This window comes from Lates calcarifer, linkage group LG7_2 (assembly GCF_001640805.2).
Source record: "Lates calcarifer isolate ASB-BC8 linkage group LG7_2, TLL_Latcal_v3, whole genome shotgun sequence".
In the NCBI taxonomy this organism is placed as follows: Eukaryota; Metazoa; Chordata; class Actinopteri; family Centropomidae; genus Lates; species Lates calcarifer.
Window position 1 is genome coordinate 10,406,790 of NC_066854.1, and position 19,770 is coordinate 10,426,559.

A 19,770-nucleotide genomic window follows, 5' to 3' on the forward strand; every position below is an offset into this window, starting at 1 on the left:
TACCTGGCAGGCTGCAGGTATTTTTGGCGACTGTGAGGCATCTCAATAGAATCCTTTAGGTCGACCAAGCTGCAAGAATCTGTAGGGTGGACATGAAGATGTCATTTTGTAGAAATTTACCAAAATTGCTTGAATCCCTTGTGGGATATTTAAATCTTTGGTTCCTTTTGTCTGCCACCCCTGCAGGAGGTATTCAAGGAGAGGATTGGTTACAATCATCTGTATGAGGTGCTCATCTCACTCGGCCAACCATCACGACATCTTCTCAAAGAGCTGATGAACATGGTGAGAGAGAGATTGTCTTTGGTATTTGTTGACCTCTTAGGCCTCTCTTCTGTTTTGATATTTATTGGGATTCCAACACTTAAATCCACTGTGTGTGTATCTCTGTATATTCTTTGTCTTTATGTGTCTGTGTTCCTGTGTGTAGGCGGTGGAGGGCGAGCACACCTCAGTGGGGCTCCTGGGCATCAGTAATGTGGAGCCCTTGCTGCTGCTGGTCCAGTGGCTCCCAGAGCTGGACTCATCGGAGTTGCAGCTTTTTACGGCCGATTGGCTCCGTCGCCTCTGCTGCCTCAATCGCCAGACCCGCGCCACCTGTGTCAATGCCACCATGGTGATGCGAGCGCTGGCTGCCCTGGAACGCCACCAACGACTACATCGAGCTTGTGCTGAGAGCCTACTGGGGCTGGTGGGCTCACTGGGCTCCCAGTCCTTGAGTGCCAGAGAACTGCTGGGGCTCCTGCGCCTCCTCAGGCCTCCAGAGTCCAGCCAAGCACATCCCTATGTAGGTCCTGCCCTGAGAGCCCTCCTGGCCATGGTACGCAAGCAAGGCCTGGAGAGCGCCATGCAGTACTTCGACCTGTCACCCAGCATGGCTGGCATTGTTGTTCCAACAGTGCAGCGCTGGCCAGGCTCTGCCTTCAGCTTCCTCGCTTGGTTGTCACTGGATCAGGATCAGTTGGGCCCCCCCAGCAAGGACAAGAGGAAACAGCTCTACAGGTGGGATGAGAAGAGTTGTGAAGTGAAGAACAGAGAAACTGAAAGTGAGAGATAGAGAGACTGGAGGATGTGGGCACTCATGTTAGTGCAGGTGTTTCATATATCAACTAAATATAATAACAGAAAAACAGACATGTCAGCACCGTTTCCTCTCATTAGTCATGCATTGGTCTTGAATACCTTTTTTGAGGCTTTAGACACTTTAGTGGACATTACCTGTTAATATTTGAGGCTTGACTGGAAACAGAAGACAATAATCAGGCCTCAACATTATACTTTGTTAGCATGCAGGTCGCATCAACATCAGCCATCAGCAGTTGCAGGACAGCTCAGCTGTTACTTAGAGTTTTCATATGATTTACCAAACTCAAAAGTTTTTTGTCATGCCAGTTTCCTTGAGCATATCTGGCACTCACCTTCTCAAATTTTTGCTCCAGACACTTGACTTTTCCTACATCTTGCTAGAGTAGTTAGAATTTGTTGGCCTGTCACATGTTTATGTCTCACTATCCCAGTGTTAGTAATGTGATTGCAATGAGGCACAAAACTCTCACTGCGATTAAATGTCTTTGTCTGGAATAACTAATAATAATTCATGTTGATGCATGATGAATAATGTTGGATTACTACCTATTTCGTGGCCTGTTTAGGATTTTTGTGGTAATGCATATATAATAAGCTGGACGTTGATTACCATGGCAACAGACAAAGCTTCAAAGCATTCAGGTCATCAGTGTTAAAGGTGCCATCTGAAGTTTGCTATTTTCTTATCAGAACAGAGCATCAAAATGTGAAATTGTTACAGTCATAAAGCCTTCATTATGCCCTGATGTAGCATGTCTACTGCTGTGTCTTTGTTATTGTCTTTTCTTTACAAAAGATCCTCCTCCTTCTCGTACTTTCTCTGTTTTACAAAGAATAGAAATGATAGAATCTAAACATATGTACATACATATGTCAACACCTTCTCAAACAATTTTTCTAATCTGATACAGTTTTTTCACCCCGGGAGGGACGGGGTTTGAGGCCTTCATCAGCTCAGCGGGTGTGCTGGTGGTGGCTGTATGCACGAAGAAGGAGTATGTCACAGTCATGCTGCCTGACTACTGCTTCTGTGACTCCCTCTGGGTGAGTCAGGTTTAATGACATCATTTACTGCCATTTATTCACTGAATGGGTTGTGCCACTTTAATGTGGAAATGTAGACAGGAATAAAAAAGTCTGCTTGAATAATGATGTAGACACCTATGTGAATTCTGTGTGAATTTCTCTACAGCACAGCATCGGTGTGGTGCATGTACCAGGAAAGAGGCCATTTGGACAGAGTCTCGTCTACATTTATGTTGATGGACAGCAGAAACTGTCTGCCCCCCTCAAGTATCCCACTATGACAGAGGTGAGACCTGGCATCAACCTCTTCTGTTATAACACCATTACTCCTACTTCACTTAACGAGAAACCACAAGATGCTGTTACTGAGAGAGATGTGTTTTATGTCCAGTATATCATGAAGGTTTTTGTTTGTTGACTCCTGGTCTTGTTCTGTTCTCCTCCAACTCCAGCCATTCACTTCCTGTTGCATCGGCTCAGCAGGCCACCGCACCACGACTCCCCCGCCCTCCCAGATCCCCGACCCTCCCTTCTCCTCCGCCACCACACCCACCACTCGCTCCTCACTGGGTGGCATCCTGTCACCGCAGACTTGGGGAGGACTGCTGGGGGGGAAGCCTGAGTCTGTGACTAAGCTCATCTCTGCAGGGACACAGGACAGCGAGTGGGGAAGCCCCACGTCCCTGCAGGGCCAGCTGGGGAGCGTCATGGTGTTCCATGAACCCCTGCAGCCCAATCACATAAAAGCCATCTGTAGTGCTGGTAAGCAGGAGGAGGAAGAGAAGGATGAATTTAGAAATGATTTAGTTTAAACTAGTCGAAATCACATGATGAAACTGAAACAACATGTATCATACATAAATTCTTACTCCTTTCTCCTACACAGGTCCAAACTGCATCTCTCCATTCAAAGCCCAGGAGTCAGAACTTGGCGACCTTTCAACCAAACTGCTGCTGCATTACTCACCCAAGGTTTCTTTCCTGTGGTTTCTTTAAGTAGAGAGTGCAGTGATTGTTGGGATTGTATCAGGTCATTTAACTTATACAAGTTTTGTGGCTTGACAGATGAGACAGTATTCAACATTAGTCACAAGTTAACATTACATCTCCTTCAGTGAATGAAAATTACCAATTGATTATGTCAGGATAAACTGGTATTTTTATCACAGTCTATCTGCTAAGTGTTAACTAAACATGGTCCTTTTGCCAACAGGCTTGTAGGAACCCCATCTGTCTAGATCTGTCTCCAAACACGCTGCATGGACGCCTGACTGGGAACAAAGTCGTCAACTGGGATATCAAGGTGGGAGGAACAAGCAGCTAATGCTGTCATGTAACTGGAATATTCCAGCTTGTTTTGCATGAATGTATATTCTGTTGTATTATGTGTTGCTGTATTATCTGTGGCAGGATATGATCAACTGTGTGGGTGGGCTGCCAGTGCTGTCTCCTATACTGGAGCAGTTGGCTCTGGTGACCCCTGATCAACATGCCAGCGATCCTGCAGCTGGGTCAGATTTCATCACCCCTGATGTGACTACTCCGGCTGATGGAGACTGGGTCATTCTCCCATCCAACAGAGCTTCAGGTCTGTTACACCACAACCTGTAATAATGTTTCTCTTTACCCCGTGGTAATACAATGAGGTGTATGTGGGAATAAATATATTTGTTTTTTCTGTTTCAGAGGCTCGTCTGGAGAAGAATCTGGTGGCCACCTTCCTGTTGGTGCTTAAGCATTTCCTGCAGAGGCATCCAATCAACCAGGAGAATCTGCTCCACTCGCATGTTGTCGGCACACTGGGAGCTCTGCTTCAGAAGGTCTCACTTTAAGCCTAATTTTGCACACGACAAATATTACCAGGGTGATGGAGAGGAGTTATTGGAACTGTGGGAGCTCCTCAAACTCTGTGAACATCATCTAATTTATGTTAATTTCACTCACTCTCCACTCCACTATTTTCCTCTGATCAGATATATTTAGAGGGGGTTTTACCATTTCTGTCCATTTCTACCAACTGAGAGCATTTCACAAATTGCATTAATTACACAAAGTCTCCACACAGTATTAGTCCATGCAGAAAGCACCTAAGCCTCTTCTGTTTTTCACCCTATTCAAGCTGGATTAGTTTGGTTCTGTAGCGGCGGGATTAAGAATCTCTGACTGACTTCAATTTATTTTTGATAAAAGAACCACTTATACCCTTTATTACATTACTAACACTGTATGAGGCTCACATGGTGTGAGAGTTATGAATGTTGTTGGACCTCCCCTAGTGACATTAATTCACCTCAGATTGCTTCTGTCCCTATCTGTAGGTTTCTCTTTGTTTGCTCTGTGCATCTGTGTTTGTCTTTTCCTTTGTGTCTGTCTCCCTCATTTACTGATTCTTAAATACTCAGCTCTTTTTCTCCCCCCTTCCCTTTTCTATCTTTTGTCTGATCCAAGTGCCTCTGTATTCATTTGTTTATAGAAGGGTTGGAAATAGCTCTGAATCAGCACCATGGGAAAGTAAAAGCCTCCACAGAGACCCAGATAAAAGAAAATGTCGTAGATGAGGTTATAGCTGCTCTAGGCAAAATAACCACACCCGGTAAATGGTAAAAGTCCAAATAAACCACTAATGTGTTTCCACATTCCAACATGCTCCTTATCTGTTTGTGGAGTATTATGACTGTCGCATTGCTTTATACTTGCTTGCTAACAAGCCTCATCGCAGTTTATGAGGCTATACATAATAAATACCTCTTTCATGTGTGTCTCTGTCTCTTAAAAGACCCATTTTCATGTCACCTGTGTGTTCTCTGTAATCTCCCATCTCTTTGTTTTTCATTATTTTGCATGTGTGCCGGTGAATGTGCATATAATTGAACCAATGGCAGTAAAATACAATCTATTGTTTCTGTACGTGTTTAGCTGCCGGCGGGTCACGTGGATGTCAGCGTGCTTGTTGCTGTACAGCTGCTGATAGAGCAGGTGACGTATGAGAAGAACCAGGCTCTGCTACAGCAGCTTCACACACATCTGCTGTTCAACTTCAACATCTGGAACAAAGGAGACTTCCCACTACGCATTGGTGAGATTGATGTCTGTGTGTGGAGAATACTTGCAATCATATTTACACAAAAGGTGTTATAGTGTTAACTATGAAATAAAAAATGTGTTTTGTTACATTAGTATTGTAATGGGAGAGGGGGAGTTTTGTGATTTTGTCTCCCTGTATTGTGGTACAGTATTGTGGACATTTGTATGACGGTTTCAGTCTCAGGGTTTCAGGGTCATTACGCCCCTAATCATCATAATAATAATAAAAGTCTTAATAAGTCTCTCGGTACATACAGTCAACAAAGTCTCAGAATAACTAAAAGCAATGACAGAGAAATGAAAATGTATTCTCCAAGTATCATGACATTTGTGTTGGTTGCTTTTGCTCCTTGTTAATCCATGGAGGATAGAGACTGTAGTGTGTGTAGGTTGATTTGAGTTTGTATAATCAGTGTGAGTGATGTAATGATAGAATTTCTTTTAATTTTCCTTTGTATTTCTTTTGCATTTGATCTATTTCTATGTATTTATACACCTTCTCTGCACCTGGATGAAATACTGCAGTATTTTGCATGTGAAACGTGTGTGTGTGTGTGTGTGTGTGTATGTGTGTGTATGTGTGTGTATGTGTGTGTATGTGTGTGTGTGTGTGTGTGTGTCTGTCTGAAATTGTCCCCAGTTCTGAGTTGTGCCTTTGCTTTTTTCCTCTAAAGGTCATATCCAGTACATGTCCACCGTCATCAAAGACAACAGGAAACAGTTCAGGAAAAAATATGGAGTTCAGTTTCTGTTGGACACCATACGCCTTTACTATGGGTCAGACTCCATATCACAGAGTTCATACATACAGTTCATACTGTATATATTGTATCTTTTCACTGAACGTCACTGTCATCTGTTCTGCTCTGCAGGAAGAACAGTAATAAAGAAAGTGACCTGAGTGAAGATGACATTCGTACCATCCGGGCATCTCTCTGTGGCCTCATCAAGTATTACATCAGTAAGGGTATGTCACAGGAGGAGATGCATAGCATTCTGGGATACATTGCTGCCATCGGAGACGAGGACCAGGTGAGAGGGTGGGGTTGTATATTAGAGTCGGAGGCTTAGAGCAAAAATGTACATTATTTTCCTACATCTGCTTTTCTTGTTGTACTAAATCATTCAGTAGCTTAGTGACACTGTTCCCAACAAGGACCACAGTAACATTCACTATGAACAAAAGGTCAGTTCATTCTCAACCTTGCAGCTTGAGAAATAGACTCTGAGGTGTGTCGCACATCTAAGAAATTTGGAGTAGGTCAAGTTATTATTAGTGTATATTGCCAGATGACCCATATATTATAAAACTGCTTAATACCAACTACTTTTGCCATTTGGGGATTTCATTGTGAAATAAGATGACCTTTCACTTCAGGATTTTCTGTTTCCCTGTGACACTTACTGCAGTGACGCCTGTACAGGAAGCTGTGCAGCTCTTTTCCTGCCTGGCAGCTGTTTTGCTGTTTTTCTCTGCATTATTTTTAAACATTTTCCTCTCTGTAAGCAATATCCATCAGCTTTTGGCTGAAACAAACCACTTCATCACTTGGCTGTTCACTCACTAAATAATATTTTCACAAGATTTGGTTTCTGTCACCTATTTTGTGAAATCCATTCCCTCTTTTTGTCACACCTCCCCTCCACACCTCCTGGTTTTTAGCCCGGTCTTGTTTTTCATTTTGTCTGTCACTTTGCATATCCTCTTACACTGCAGTGCTATATGTGGAAGCTTACATCACCATCTATGAGCATATGGTCAATATAATCACATGATCCTCCTCCACTGACAGGCATCTGCCACCTCTGTGATACTACTTATCCATTCATCAAGGCAAACTGATTCTTCAAATGCCACCTCAACAATCATGTGAAAACATAACTTAAAAACACAATCTTTAGTTAAACATTGCATAACGCTTACTTTGCTCACTTCGCACTTACGTTTTCCTTCCACTCTGCTTATTAATCACCTTCTCAAACAATGTAAGAATCAAAACTCAGTAACTCATGTTAGTTGTTGTTGTGTGTGTTGCAGCTGTGTGGGCTGCTGGAGCTGTTACTCAGCCTTCTCCAGAGCAGTCCAGCCAGGGACCAACTCTTCCTGCTCCTCTTTGAGCCCGGGGCAGCCGACTCCTGCTATGCTCTCCTGCTCAATAACAAACACTCAGACCGACTCAGAGAGCTCGTCTTTAAGGTGGGTTACAGCCAGCTACACATAGGACACACTGTCACAGTCCAGCAATCCTTCTCAGCAGGGATATATAATGCTTAGTAATAAAAACATGAAGTGATCAAAGTGTTTTTTTTTCTCTTTTTGTCTCTGTTTAGCTGTTTGAGCGCATGTTGCGCTGTGACCGTGTCTACGAGAAGAATAAGCAGCGTTTGCGGCTGAGAGAGGCGGGTTACTCCGGCCTGTCGCTGCTTTTCTCTGAGCTCCACATCACTCCAACCCTGATCCGCTGTCTCCTCAACCAGGTCCTCCACACAGGTCAGCATTTGTTTTTGAAATCACTGAAGTATGTTTGCACTGGTGTTCTTTGTTTTTTGTTGAACTAATGTAACCTCAACCCTATTTTGTGCAAAACATGAAGAGAGGATTATGAGATTTAGAAGATTTTTGTGCACATATACTTGCTGCAGTTGGCTGCTGTCATTAAATATCATTGGTCAGTCTGGGTTTTCCACATTTTGTATAATAAATCTCCCCTTCAGTTACATTTTTTCAGAGTAGCTTGTAGTGAATTAACAGGACCTTCTTTTTTTCTTTTTTACGTTAACAATTCATTTTCTGCTGTCCATCAAGGCTAGATCTCATTGAATTAATGGAATCGTTTTCATGGGTCCTGGAGTGTTGAACTAGTATTTGTTACTTCTTTTCTTAAAGCAGAGGACCAGTGTGGATTAACCTTAATTCAGAGTTCATAGTACAAGACGATGGAACTGAAGGTTGAACCATTTATACAGAGGCTAAAAATGTTTCTGACGAGTAGACCAGATCAGTGGAGCTCAGGCTTCTTTGTCATCCGAGGCAGTGGACAGAGCAGTCGCACATGGAAGTGCCAATCAAAATTACATAAACAGCTGCACATATGTAAAAGTTTGTGTGTGCATGTGTGCATCTAAAATGTGCAGATCAAGTGGTGAACTACAAGGACCTGATGTCTCTGGTGCAGCTCACCCACCGGGCAGGACCCACCGTTCGCCTCATCGTCTGCAAGAGGGTGAGCACCTGGACTTAAACCTGCAGAAGCTCTCTGTACTTACTACATACACCAAATAACAGTAGACACAGCAAATTACTTTAGGATTACAGCAATCAATTAGGCTTCCGACATTACTTTATATTTCCTTTCTTGTCTTTATGGCCCATTTCCCTTCATCCATTATTCTCTTACATCCCCTTAACAGCCTCCATGCTTGTGACAGCAGTGGCCAGAGGCATTATTGTTTTCAGGTTAACTGTCCATTCATCCACACACTCAAATCTCAGTTGGCCTTCAGATTTTGCATAAATGTTCACTTGGTCTCAATGACGAATTGATTAGGGCTTTAGCAGGTAAAGGTCAAAGGTCAAGGTCACTGTGACCTCACTAAACATGTTTTTGGCCATAACTTAGGAATTCATGCACTAATTATGATAACATTTAAAACAATTGTCTCATAGAATAAAATAATGAAGTGATGTTTTTGTTTATTTGTTTTTATGTTTTTCTCCAGTGGATTGGAGGCAGCAGCAGAGGGAAATGCTTGGTTTGCATTAGCAGTAACTTAATACAGCTGTGAGAGCTCTGCTATGGCTCTCAATACCTACTGCTGAAAACATATTGTGTACTGGATACTGATTTAATGAAAATCCTTACACTGGTGTGTTGCACATGTCAGTTTTGATAACTTTTTACCCCCATTTGCTCTATTCCGATGTTTATATCTGAATCTTTTGACTGTAACTGGTTTGCTTATATCCTGTTTTATTGATTTAATAATCACATAACTTTCATGTCTTTAACATTCAAGACATTCCTAATATCTTTCTTTGAAGTCAGGAATCAGTAATAATCAAAGCACATCAATTAGACACCAACACCAGCAGTTGGAAAAAGTGAATTAAATGTTTGATCATTAGCAGTTGGAGTTAAGCTTTGAAGTTAGTTTTTTTTCATCCTTTACCTCTTAATGATTCAGTTCTCCTGCAGGTCTCATTAAAGTTTAATACTTTTCCTCTGTCTTCAGGTGTACCAGCTGCTACAGTCCCAGCAGGATGCTGCCGTCCAGATCTCAAAGCAGCAGTGTTGGCAGGACACCCTCATGCGATTGTACCTGCGGGGTGAAGGGTCTTTGACACTGCGGAGCGCCGACACCGTCAGCACCTGCAGCCTGGACCTGAGTCGGCCCAGTGGCAGCAGCACTAACCGCTTGGAGCTCCCGCTGGAGAGGAGGACACGGGCAGGCAGCGCCGGCCGCATTGACCGCCTGGATGATGACCGGCTCAGCATAGGCGACACACGCTCTGTGGACAGCCTGGAGAACGGTGACGTCATCTCGCTGCTGGACACGCCGTCGTCCTCTGCCTCCACTGAGCCACAACCCCACATTAAGCCATGGGTGGTGGGGAAATCAGGGGGCCTGACGCTGGATCTGTCCCACCTGCAGGCCTACGAGGGTGTGGAGAGTGGCAGCCAAACACCCGGCAGTATGCCTAGCACTCCGTCACCACTGGAGGCTTCAAAGCCTTTCCCAGGAGGCTCTGGGGATCGAGAAGCAACTTCCTCCCTGACTGAAGACAGCTTCCTCTTCAGTGACAACATCTCACTGGGGGAATCATTCAACAATGCTGAGGTGAGATGGGGCAGGAGTAAATAGTGTATCTGTTGGGTGCTATTTTCAGCTGCACATTTGGTGCTATAGTCAGTATTTACAGCAGCAGGACAGTGTTTGTTGGATCAACTCAAAATAAACTAGAGGGTGTGTGTCCATCGTATTAAAGGGACTTGTCATCCAGGCTCACTGCTGTGTTCTGTTTTTTTTCCTGGCTGGGGTAGGAATTTCAAAAGAGCAATATCACATAAATAAGTCCCTAAAAATGGTTTATCATAAAGCTCCCAGCAATGGGCAGGTGATAAGAAACCTTGCTGTCTGTACTGCATATGGTGGTCCTGACTCTGAAGATGTCTAAACAGCAAGAGCCTCTGACTCAGTTGGTGAAATGTCACTGTCACCTCAGGGAGCCCAGCTCTGACTTTCATCTAATGCGCTCTTTTTGTCATTCCAATGTGTCACTGGAGGGCAGAGGTGGAAGAGAGACAACCTGTCTCCTCCCACAGCAGGAAGTTGTCAGTTACAGCATCGAATGTGTCATTTTTAAAGCCGCAGAATTTTTGATCTGGCTGGCAGTATAAATTTAGTCAGTATGTAAATGTCCTATCAGCCACATGACAGAGTAGTTAATATCAGAAGACACATTAAATGTTTTTCTTCTTTGCTGTATCCTGTTCAAAGCTGCACACACCAGAAAAATAAATAAAGTTGAATTGAATTTAATGTATTCTAGTGATAACCCTCTCTTTTCTTGTTTTTCTGTCTCTCTTGGTGTGGTGTTGCCCTCTAGCGGGCAGAAGAGGAGTTGTGCAGCATGCTGCTGGAGATAGTGCTGTGTGTGATGTGGCGAGGCGTAGAGGGTTCAGATGATTCGGCGTGGCTGGAGCGCGGCCAGGTCTTCTCAGCTCTCACCAAACTGGGAACAGCCAACGAGCTGCTGCTTCCTGTCGACCAAATCAAACTCAGGTCAGCCCTCTGTAAGACCGCAGACAATAGTGGACATAGTAAAGGTTAAAATGCTCTAATGGTCTCTGTGTTCCTGCTTTTTTTCTCTAGTTTGATGGAACGTATGTTGGAATGGGCAGTGAGCGATAACCGCGAGGCATCAGCCGCCACATTGCCACAACACACGGAGAATGCAGTGCGGTTGCTTCACATGGTACAAGACTTCCTGCAGGCAGAGGGCCTGGTCAATCCAGCACTGTGGACGGAGAAGGTGCTGGAGGAGACGGTGACGTTGATGGACAGCCTCATGGTGTGGTACTCCTCTGGCACTCAGTGGTTCCAGCTCTCCCAGGTTGGACTGAGACTGCTGCTGGGCTTCATGGCCCAAGAGGACCCTGAGGTGAACTTCCATTTCTTCCACGTTCATACTGTTGCATGTGTATATTTTGTGAAAAACAGGCCAAAATAACATGTTACCTGTGCATGTCTAGGTGTGTGCCATGGCCACTGCCAAGCTCAACGGCATCCTGCAGACCAAGGAGGTGTCCAGCCAGGACGAGGCCTGCTACCTGCTCGGGAAGGTGGAGGGCATCCTGAGACGCTCCATCCAGGAGCAAACAGAGGAGACCTACTCCTTCTTGGTTCCTCTGCTGCGAACGCTGCTCTCCAAAGTCCATCCGCCTCCTCTACATGGAGCTGCACCTCCCCCAGCTCCCTGACACCAACGGCAGCCCGTCCTTCTTTGAGGACTTCCAGCTGTACTGCAACTCACCCGAGTGGCGTGTCTACCTCGACAAATATGTATGAGATTGAGAGTTACTCTTGTTGTTTTAGATTATATTAAATTAAAAAATGATTGAAAAGTTCATGGAAATTTTACCATCATTTTTCTCCAGATTATTCCGTACATGAAGCAGTACGAAATCGAAACATTCAGCCAGGGCCATGAGACCATGGCTCTGTACTGGAAGGAATGCTACGAGGCCTTCATGGTCAACCTGCATAAGAGAGAGAGGGAGAGAGGCGAGAGCAAAATCCGCTTCCAGGTTAGTTGGATCAGTAATAAACAGATGATAACTGAAGCCTCTTTTCCTGCCCTGTGTAATGCTAGTTTGGTCCAAAGCTTTTCTCTCATTAACTCCTCTCTTCTCCTCTCCCCCAGGAGCAATTTGTGGAACCCTTTTCACGCCGAGGCCGTCAGGAGAACCTGCGCTACAACAGCATGTTGAAGCAGCAGCACAGCCAGAACAGTGCCACTGTCCGGCAGTGGAAGGCAGCACGGCGGGGTCTGGTGTGTGAGAGAGGGCCATGGGCTGACAGGTACTGATATGAACTCTCTTTATCTGCATTTCTTGTCTTCTTCTACTGTATACCATCTACGTAGAGTTACAAATCCAGTGACTGGGTTTGGGAGTGTTACAGTCATGTTTTGTAATTATTTCTAATAGGCAGCAGGATGAGATGCACTGGAGGGTGTCCAGTGCTGAGAACTTTTCCCGCATGAGGTTGAAGCTTGTTCGAAATTACAACTTTGACCCTCACCGAGAGGCCAGCGCTCTGAGAGACAACCTGGGTAAGATAACATCACTTCTGTATGGGCTTTTGGACGGAGTTTGACTGGAGAAATCAGACTCTGGCTGTGAGTTCAGACTGGCAGTTTCACGCATGCTTGAGTATTTGGACTAAAATTAATCCTTAAAGCTGCACTCAACAACTTTCCCCATCAGTGGCTCTTTGTAGCAGCCAGAAGTATCTATTCCACTAATGTATTATAAGGAAGAGTGTGTGTACAGTGTCATGAGCACACTCATCCAGCCTGCCCTTGATAAACAGATTAAAATGGACTGACCTTGAAAATCCTCTTTAAGATGAACTTCATGAGGTGGAAGATCCACTCTGCTCCATGTTTTTCTATATTAAGTTGTATGTGAAGATGAAGCAAAGGAGCCAGGACTAAGCAGACTTTTGTTTTATTTTTATTTTATGTCATAATATAGTATTTCAGAATTCCATCAAATTTACCAGCACATAGACTATTCCTTTAGTATTAACAAATCTGCATCTCTCTTTGTCTAAACTAATATATAATGATACTTACCACATTGGTCTCCCATCTAACGTAAAGTACACACAGATATCTCTTCTTTGAAACTGGCAGATTAAGATAACCACACCTACATTTATAGATAGATTTGATCTGTGTGCAGGTTCTAAGTACAAAAAGACATCTTTAAAAAACAAAATCTCTCTAGTTATTACACTGAGGGATATTATGAACGTCATCATATTAAAGCTGAAGATCTGTGTCGTCTGGTCTGATTTTAAGCTGAAATGTAATGTATTCCAGATAAATATCTCCATGATAATGGATATGATACCTCACATTCATCAAGAACATTTTGAACTTTAGAAATCCATGTTGGCTGCTATTAACTAGTTTCTGTAGCACATTAAAAAGGTGTAAGATATATATTTTGGGGCACTGCTCTTGAAATAAACCTAAACTTCATATATGCTTTTTTCACTTTTAATCTAACTTATGTTTCCCCAACTCACTATATACTTTACAATGCACTGCAACTGTGTTTCTGCTTACTTTTACTTTTCAAATTCCAACAAAACATTTTGGATTTCTCACAGCCCCTCAGGTCTGCTCTTTGCTGTGTTCACTCTATAAATCTTACATTTATAGCACACAAACACAAGCCAGCGGCCTCCACAAGGAGTTTGTCAGGTGCTGAAATGACCCAGCAAGGGCCAGATTCAATATAAGTTAATAAAATTCATCCATTACACAGGGCAGTAACTGTGAAATGATAGCAATGAAATACTTAATCTTTGTTCTTTGCACGCTCTGAAACTTTGTCCATCGTACACCCTGCGGCAGTAAAACAAAAGACAACAAATCAGTCAGCTTGTAGTGCCTTGTAGTAAAGATTTGATCCAAGTTTAAAACTGCCCTGTTTATGAACCAAAACCACTGAATTGAGCTGAAAGAAATCACATTATGTTACCTGGCTGGTGTGTTTGTCAGCGTTTGACAACGGTGCCAAGAAGCTAATTTACAGCACTGCCATGTGAAATTAAGCGCTGCCATCTGGATGCCTCCCTTCAGTTTTTAATCCCCGCTTGTCTCCCTCGCTTTCCTCAGGTGTCCATCAGCAGCGTGTAAACCCAGAGTCTCTGCTGCTAGAGGCTGTGAAACAGGTCAAAGTCAGCGACCTGGAAGATGACATCTTGGAGCTGCCGGAGGACGACCCTGCCGCTGCCAACAACCAGTCAGTGACCAAATACAGCAACCACAGAACAGCCAGATTCACATAACAGATACTAAGCTGAGAATTATTGAGATGTTTTGTAACATTCCCTCTCTGTGTCCTGCAGGGTTGAAGCAGAGGAGGCAGGTCAGAAGGAGAAACTGGTGCTGTGGGAGGACTGTGAGTTGGTGACTGTGGTGGATGTGGTGCCCGGCCGCCTGGAACTCACCACCCAGCACATCTACTTCTATGACAGCAGCCAGGAGAAAGAAGAAGGTGGGGAGACAGTCCAGAGATGTGGATGAGAAAATATGGGGAAAACACCATTAAACTTTTACTTACACAAACTGTGTGCTTGTTTCCTGAAGGAGTGGGCCATGACTTCAAATGGCCCCTATCTCAGATCCGAGAGGTCCACCTGCGACGATATAACCTGCGTCGCTCTGCTCTGGAGATCTTCCTCATCGACCAGACAAACTACTTCCTCAACTTCAAGAAAGAGGTGATGAGCCACAAGCCTCATTTCTCCATAAAACTGGCTAATATCAGCACACACGTGAAAATAGGCACTGACCAAATTCACCATTTGATCCACTCTGGCCTTTTAAATTGTAGGAAGTTAATCTCTGCTGTTTACAACATTGTCATGTCTTATTCAAACAGGCGAGGAACAAGGTCTATAGCCGCATGTTGCTGCTGCGATCCCTCAGCCTTTATGGAACCCGCTCACCGCAGGAGCTCCTCAAAGCCTCTGGACTCACACAGGTCAGGACACAGGAATGGGACAGGAAACAACGATGAAGACATTTCATTATCAGTTACAGATATCAAACAGTATCACATAATGAAATATATAGCCTCACTGAGTAGGAGGTAACTAGAAAAGGAACTCTGTCAATCATCTGCCTTTCTCTCTTTTTGGAGAATAGAGGAATATAGTGGAATAGAATCACACTTTTAACTAAGGAGGACTTTTGTTTGAAGACTGCTCCATACTTGTTATCATAGAGGGAAATGAATCAATTACAGCTGAACAACATGTACAAACTTACATATTGTCAGTGTCTACTTAGATACCCTTTAACCTTTTCCTTTGTTTTTCCTCCCCCAGAAATGGGTGAACCGGGAAATTTCCAACTTTGATTACTTGATGCAACTGAACACAATTGCAGGCAGAACGTACAACGACCTGGCTCAGTACCCAGTGGTACGTTCCTCACTGAAAACATCGCTGTACAACTGTGGTGACTGGATGGAAGAGAATATTTGAGCTAATTTGTTGTGTGTTTGTTACCAGTTTCCCTGGATTCTAGCTGACTACACTTCAGAGGAGCTGGATCTGACTGATCCTCGAGTATTCAGGGACCTGTCAAAGCCGGTGGCGGTGCTTAATGAACGCAATGCCAAGGCTGTTAGAGAGAAGTATGTTTCATCCATCCATATTTCAATTCTTATGTTGATTAAAGAAATTTGTCTGCAACCAGAGAATAGGCAGAGGTTAACCTTTTGAATGCATCCATCAGGTATGAAAGTTTCGAGGACCCAACAGGCACCATCGACAGGTTCCATTATGGCACCCACTATTCAAACGCTGCTGGGGTGATGCACTATCTGATCAGAGTGGAGCCCTTCACCTCCCTGCACATCCAACTTCAGAGTGGACGGTAAGGAGGCCGGTCAACCAGAGCGTCACCACCGAAGTATTATCGTCATTGTTTATAGTGACTGTAGTCATAGCAACCACTTCAGGACATTCAGACATGTATGTGCCTGCACATAGCTGCTGCTTCCAGTGTTCATTATGGTGCTTCATGCTATTCTACCTTGGCTCAGGTTCGACTGTGCAGATCGGCAGTTCCACTCCATCCCAGCTACATGGCAGACTCTCATGGACAACCCCAATGATGTCAAAGAGCTTATCCCTGGAGTTCTTCTACTTCCCAGAATTCCTAGAGAACCAAAATGGTGAGGTTATGAAGGATGTATTTTCTTAATGCAGAGCAAAAAAGCATTCAGCTGTTAAAATGCTTTACTAATTTAAATGTGAATTTAAAAGTGAGAAAAAAATCTATATATATATATAAATTATAAATATAATAATATGCAGATTGTCTAAATAATTATTTTTGTAGAACCAAGACAGTTTTCACTGTGTTCTAAAACATCATGCCTTAGCTGGCTTCTTTTCGTTATTCCCTGGTTTTTTGGAGAGAATACAGTCAGTGACACAGACCATCTTAGGATGGTAAATGCATTTTCTCAACCTTTTTCCCTCTCACCTTGATTCTCTCCGTCTCCTCGTCCTTTGTTGCTGTCACCCAGGCTTTGATCTGGGTCGCCTGCAGATCTCCAAAGAAAGGGTGAATGATGTTGTTCTGCCCAAATGGGCCAAGTCCCCTGAGGACTTCATCTACAAGCACCGCAAAGCCCTGGTGAGAAAGAGTTTAAATTCTACTGCTGTAGTATGACTTCACTCCTTAGGGATCATTCTCACAAGATATATTGCTAGAAAAACAAGTACATATCTACTACAAGCACGTGCACATGCAGATATGTGCTTGTATTAGATAATGTCTGTGTATTATGTGGATTTTTGGTGTGGCTGGATTACAACCTCAGTGTGTGCATTTGTTTTTATTTCTAACAGGAGTCGGAGTATGTATCAGCACACCTTCATGAGTGGATTGATCTCATCTTTGGTTACAAGCAGAGGGGCCCTGCAGCAGTGGAGGCCCTCAATGTCTTCTACTACTGCACATATGAGGGTAAAGCATCCACAGCAGCAGCTTTCATGCTCTCATGTCACATCATGGTTTTATTCTTTCCTCAGTCCCCCACAATATTTGTGTCATATTCAGACGTCTATGTGTAAACACACTCAGGTATTACATTTTGTTTCTAAAGGACTTGAGCCTTGAAAGACTACATGTGGAGACATGCAGGCATTGCGCAAAAGTGCAGGTCAAACCACTTCCTGTGTGAACTGTACGTGTTGTGTTGTGGTGATAAAGGTGCAGTGGACCTGGACGCCATCACTGATGAAAAGGAGCGGAAGGCCTTGGAAGGAATGATCAGTAACTTTGGACAGACACCCTGCCAGTTACTCAAGGTGCAGACACAAAAGACACATTATACTGTTTCACTTTAACATAGATAAACAAGAGACTGGTGCCTGCTTTAACTTGAAGTAATGAAGTTCTGTATCTATGTTTGTAATTCTGTGTGTTTGTGTTTAGGAGCCCCATCCAGTGCGTCTGTCTCAGGAGGAAGTGGAGAAGAGGAAAGCTCAGCTGGATTCATGTCCTCTCAACATGTTCGAACACCTCAGTGACCTCAAGTCCTTCTTTGTTGAGGTTCAGTCTCTCTTCTGCTCATTTCTCATGAATAGAAATTAGAATTTTTTTTTCACAAACTGGTAAAATAAAACAAAACCCCTTTTCTCCCCCCTCATGTTGCAGGGCATCAGTGACAATGTGCCACTGGTTAAGGCTGTGGTGCCAAAGAATCAGTCCCATTCCTTCATCACCCAGGGGAGCCCTGACACTATGGTGAGCCTTGGCACCAGTGATAATGATTGAATTGTTTCAACTGTAAAAACTGTAAATGAAATGAATGAATGAAGGATAGACAATACACATGAATCTCTTCATGGTGTCTGCTCTGTGTCCAGGTGACGGTGAGTCAGAACTGCCTGGTTGGGACCCATGGGTGGCTGCCTTACAACAAGAATATCTCCAATTACTTCACCTTCATTAAGGACCCCACAGTGTCCAACACCAAGTGAGAACACACAAAACACATGCGTGTGGTGCAAAACACTGTAATGCTACTATTACTAGAATATCGTGTTCTCAAACATCTGTCTAAGCTTTCCACCCTCTGTTCTCACCACCTTCACCCAGGACCCAGCGTTTCCTGTCAGGACCCTTTGCCCCCGGCATTGAAGTAACTGCAGGGCTGTTTGTGGTCTCCCATGATGGCAAGTTGCTTTTCAGCGGTGGCCACTGGGACAACAGCCTCCGGGTCACCTCCCTGGTCAAGGGCAAGACTGTGGGACAGCACATCCGACACATGGGTAAAGAAAAGTCTGCATTTTCAACGGAGTCACATCTGAAACAACAGGCCAGCTACGATGAGTTCATAATATTGAAGTAAATAAGTGCAGGCACCAGGTGGTTAATAGACTGTATTTCTAGACTATGTGTAAGTACAAAAAAATCATACACAGTTTGAGTCAAGGGTTTTATACAATATGAGTCTATATCTGTATGTCCTGTATGTGTAATAACCAGTGGGTTTGTTGATCTCTCCTGCAGACATAGTGACCTGTTTGTCAACAGACCACTGTGGCATTCACCTGATGTCCGGCTCCAGAGACACAACCTGCATGGTGTGGCAGGTTCTGCAGCAGGTTAGGACACCAAAGAAACATACTGACATAGGTTTTTAAAATGTATTATTGACTCTTGAGCTGTAAAACTTTCCAGATAAACATTCTTTAACTTTATATATATATATCACTTTAAAAGTGATATGTTTAACTTTATAAAACACACAAAGTAAGTGATTCAGATTTTCAAAGTAAAGGACCAGTATTCAGTTGTGGATTTTATTTTCAAGAGTTATCAGTTGTTGTTGATTGACAAAATATTTATAAAACCATATACATATATATATCTAATATGCCTAATCATGCAACAATTTGCAGGGTGGAACTCCTGTGGGTCTCCATCCTAAACCAGTCCAGGTGTTGTACGGACACACAGATGAGGTGGTTAGCGTCAGTATCAGCACAGAGCTGGACATGGCTGTGTCTGGATCACGGGTGAGTGTTCACCACTGACTGTCTCTTGTTATGTTTTATCTCATTTTGCCTTCGTCTCTAAGATATAAGCTGTAATTATGAAAGTGAAAGAATTCTGTGTGTTATATATACAATCACATGCTGAGTTAATGAGCTGGAAAATAGGGTTTAGACTGAAGGTCAGTGGCCTGGATATAAGTCTTGGTCTTTGAAGGCAGCTGTAAGATTTTAAATACTGTTGTAATGTTTGGAGTTATGTGCTTTTCATTAGTTTAGATTTGAAAGTGATCTTGCAATTGAAGTGCTGGGTTTTCAAAATAGTAGCATTTTCAAAATAAATGCAGACTTTATATTATGGGAAAAAGTTTTTTTTTTCCATGGTAAAAATATGATTTATGTTCAGGTTTGACCTTATTTGATTAGAAAACATTAGAGGCCTAAATCACTCACCTGACACACTGAGTTTGTTAGGTGGAGTGCACATTGTAACTGCAGAGGTATTTAATATATATATATATATATATATATATATTTATTTTCCACCATGATAACGCTGTCATTCTCTGTGCTGCAGGACGGGACAGTGATCATCCACACAGTGCGTCGGGGTCAGTACATGCGCTGCTTACGACCACCCTGCGACAGCTCCCTCCCGCTGTCCATCCTCCACCTTGCCGTGTCCTGGGAGGGTCACCTGCTGGTCCACACCTGCCTCGAGGGCAAAGCAACACTCAAGGTACTCAAGCTATC

At 43.5% G+C, this 19,770-nt stretch overlaps 1 protein-coding gene across 1 annotated transcript in view; it reads left to right on the forward strand.

Moving 5' to 3' along the window:
- The window catches only part of nbeal1 (neurobeachin-like 1), a 45,472-nt gene that overhangs the window by 21,205 nt on the left and 4,497 nt on the right, over positions 1-19,770 (forward strand). The window contains 42 exon segments of the mRNA XM_018701761.2: positions 187-285; positions 431-1,002; positions 1,998-2,130; positions 2,279-2,398; positions 2,565-2,874; positions 2,999-3,084; positions 3,326-3,415; positions 3,523-3,700; positions 3,799-3,932; positions 5,029-5,188; positions 5,871-5,973; positions 6,069-6,228; positions 7,235-7,393; positions 7,528-7,687; positions 8,332-8,420; positions 9,430-10,035; positions 10,805-10,980; positions 11,071-11,359; positions 11,451-11,636; positions 11,638-11,760; positions 11,856-12,005; positions 12,122-12,279; positions 12,408-12,532; positions 14,111-14,237; positions 14,344-14,492; positions 14,585-14,718; positions 14,880-14,981; positions 15,328-15,423; positions 15,514-15,638; positions 15,740-15,880; positions 16,050-16,140; positions 16,142-16,181; positions 16,539-16,648; positions 16,864-16,981; positions 17,228-17,325; positions 17,453-17,569; positions 17,675-17,764; positions 17,887-17,996; positions 18,119-18,291; positions 18,533-18,627; positions 18,925-19,041; positions 19,595-19,756. Coding sequence (XP_018557277.1) covers positions 187-285; positions 431-1,002; positions 1,998-2,130; positions 2,279-2,398; positions 2,565-2,874; positions 2,999-3,084; positions 3,326-3,415; positions 3,523-3,700; positions 3,799-3,932; positions 5,029-5,188; positions 5,871-5,973; positions 6,069-6,228; positions 7,235-7,393; positions 7,528-7,687; positions 8,332-8,420; positions 9,430-10,035; positions 10,805-10,980; positions 11,071-11,359; positions 11,451-11,636; positions 11,638-11,760; positions 11,856-12,005; positions 12,122-12,279; positions 12,408-12,532; positions 14,111-14,237; positions 14,344-14,492; positions 14,585-14,718; positions 14,880-14,981; positions 15,328-15,423; positions 15,514-15,638; positions 15,740-15,880; positions 16,050-16,140; positions 16,142-16,181; positions 16,539-16,648; positions 16,864-16,981; positions 17,228-17,325; positions 17,453-17,569; positions 17,675-17,764; positions 17,887-17,996; positions 18,119-18,291; positions 18,533-18,627; positions 18,925-19,041; positions 19,595-19,756 — 6,561 coding nt within the window.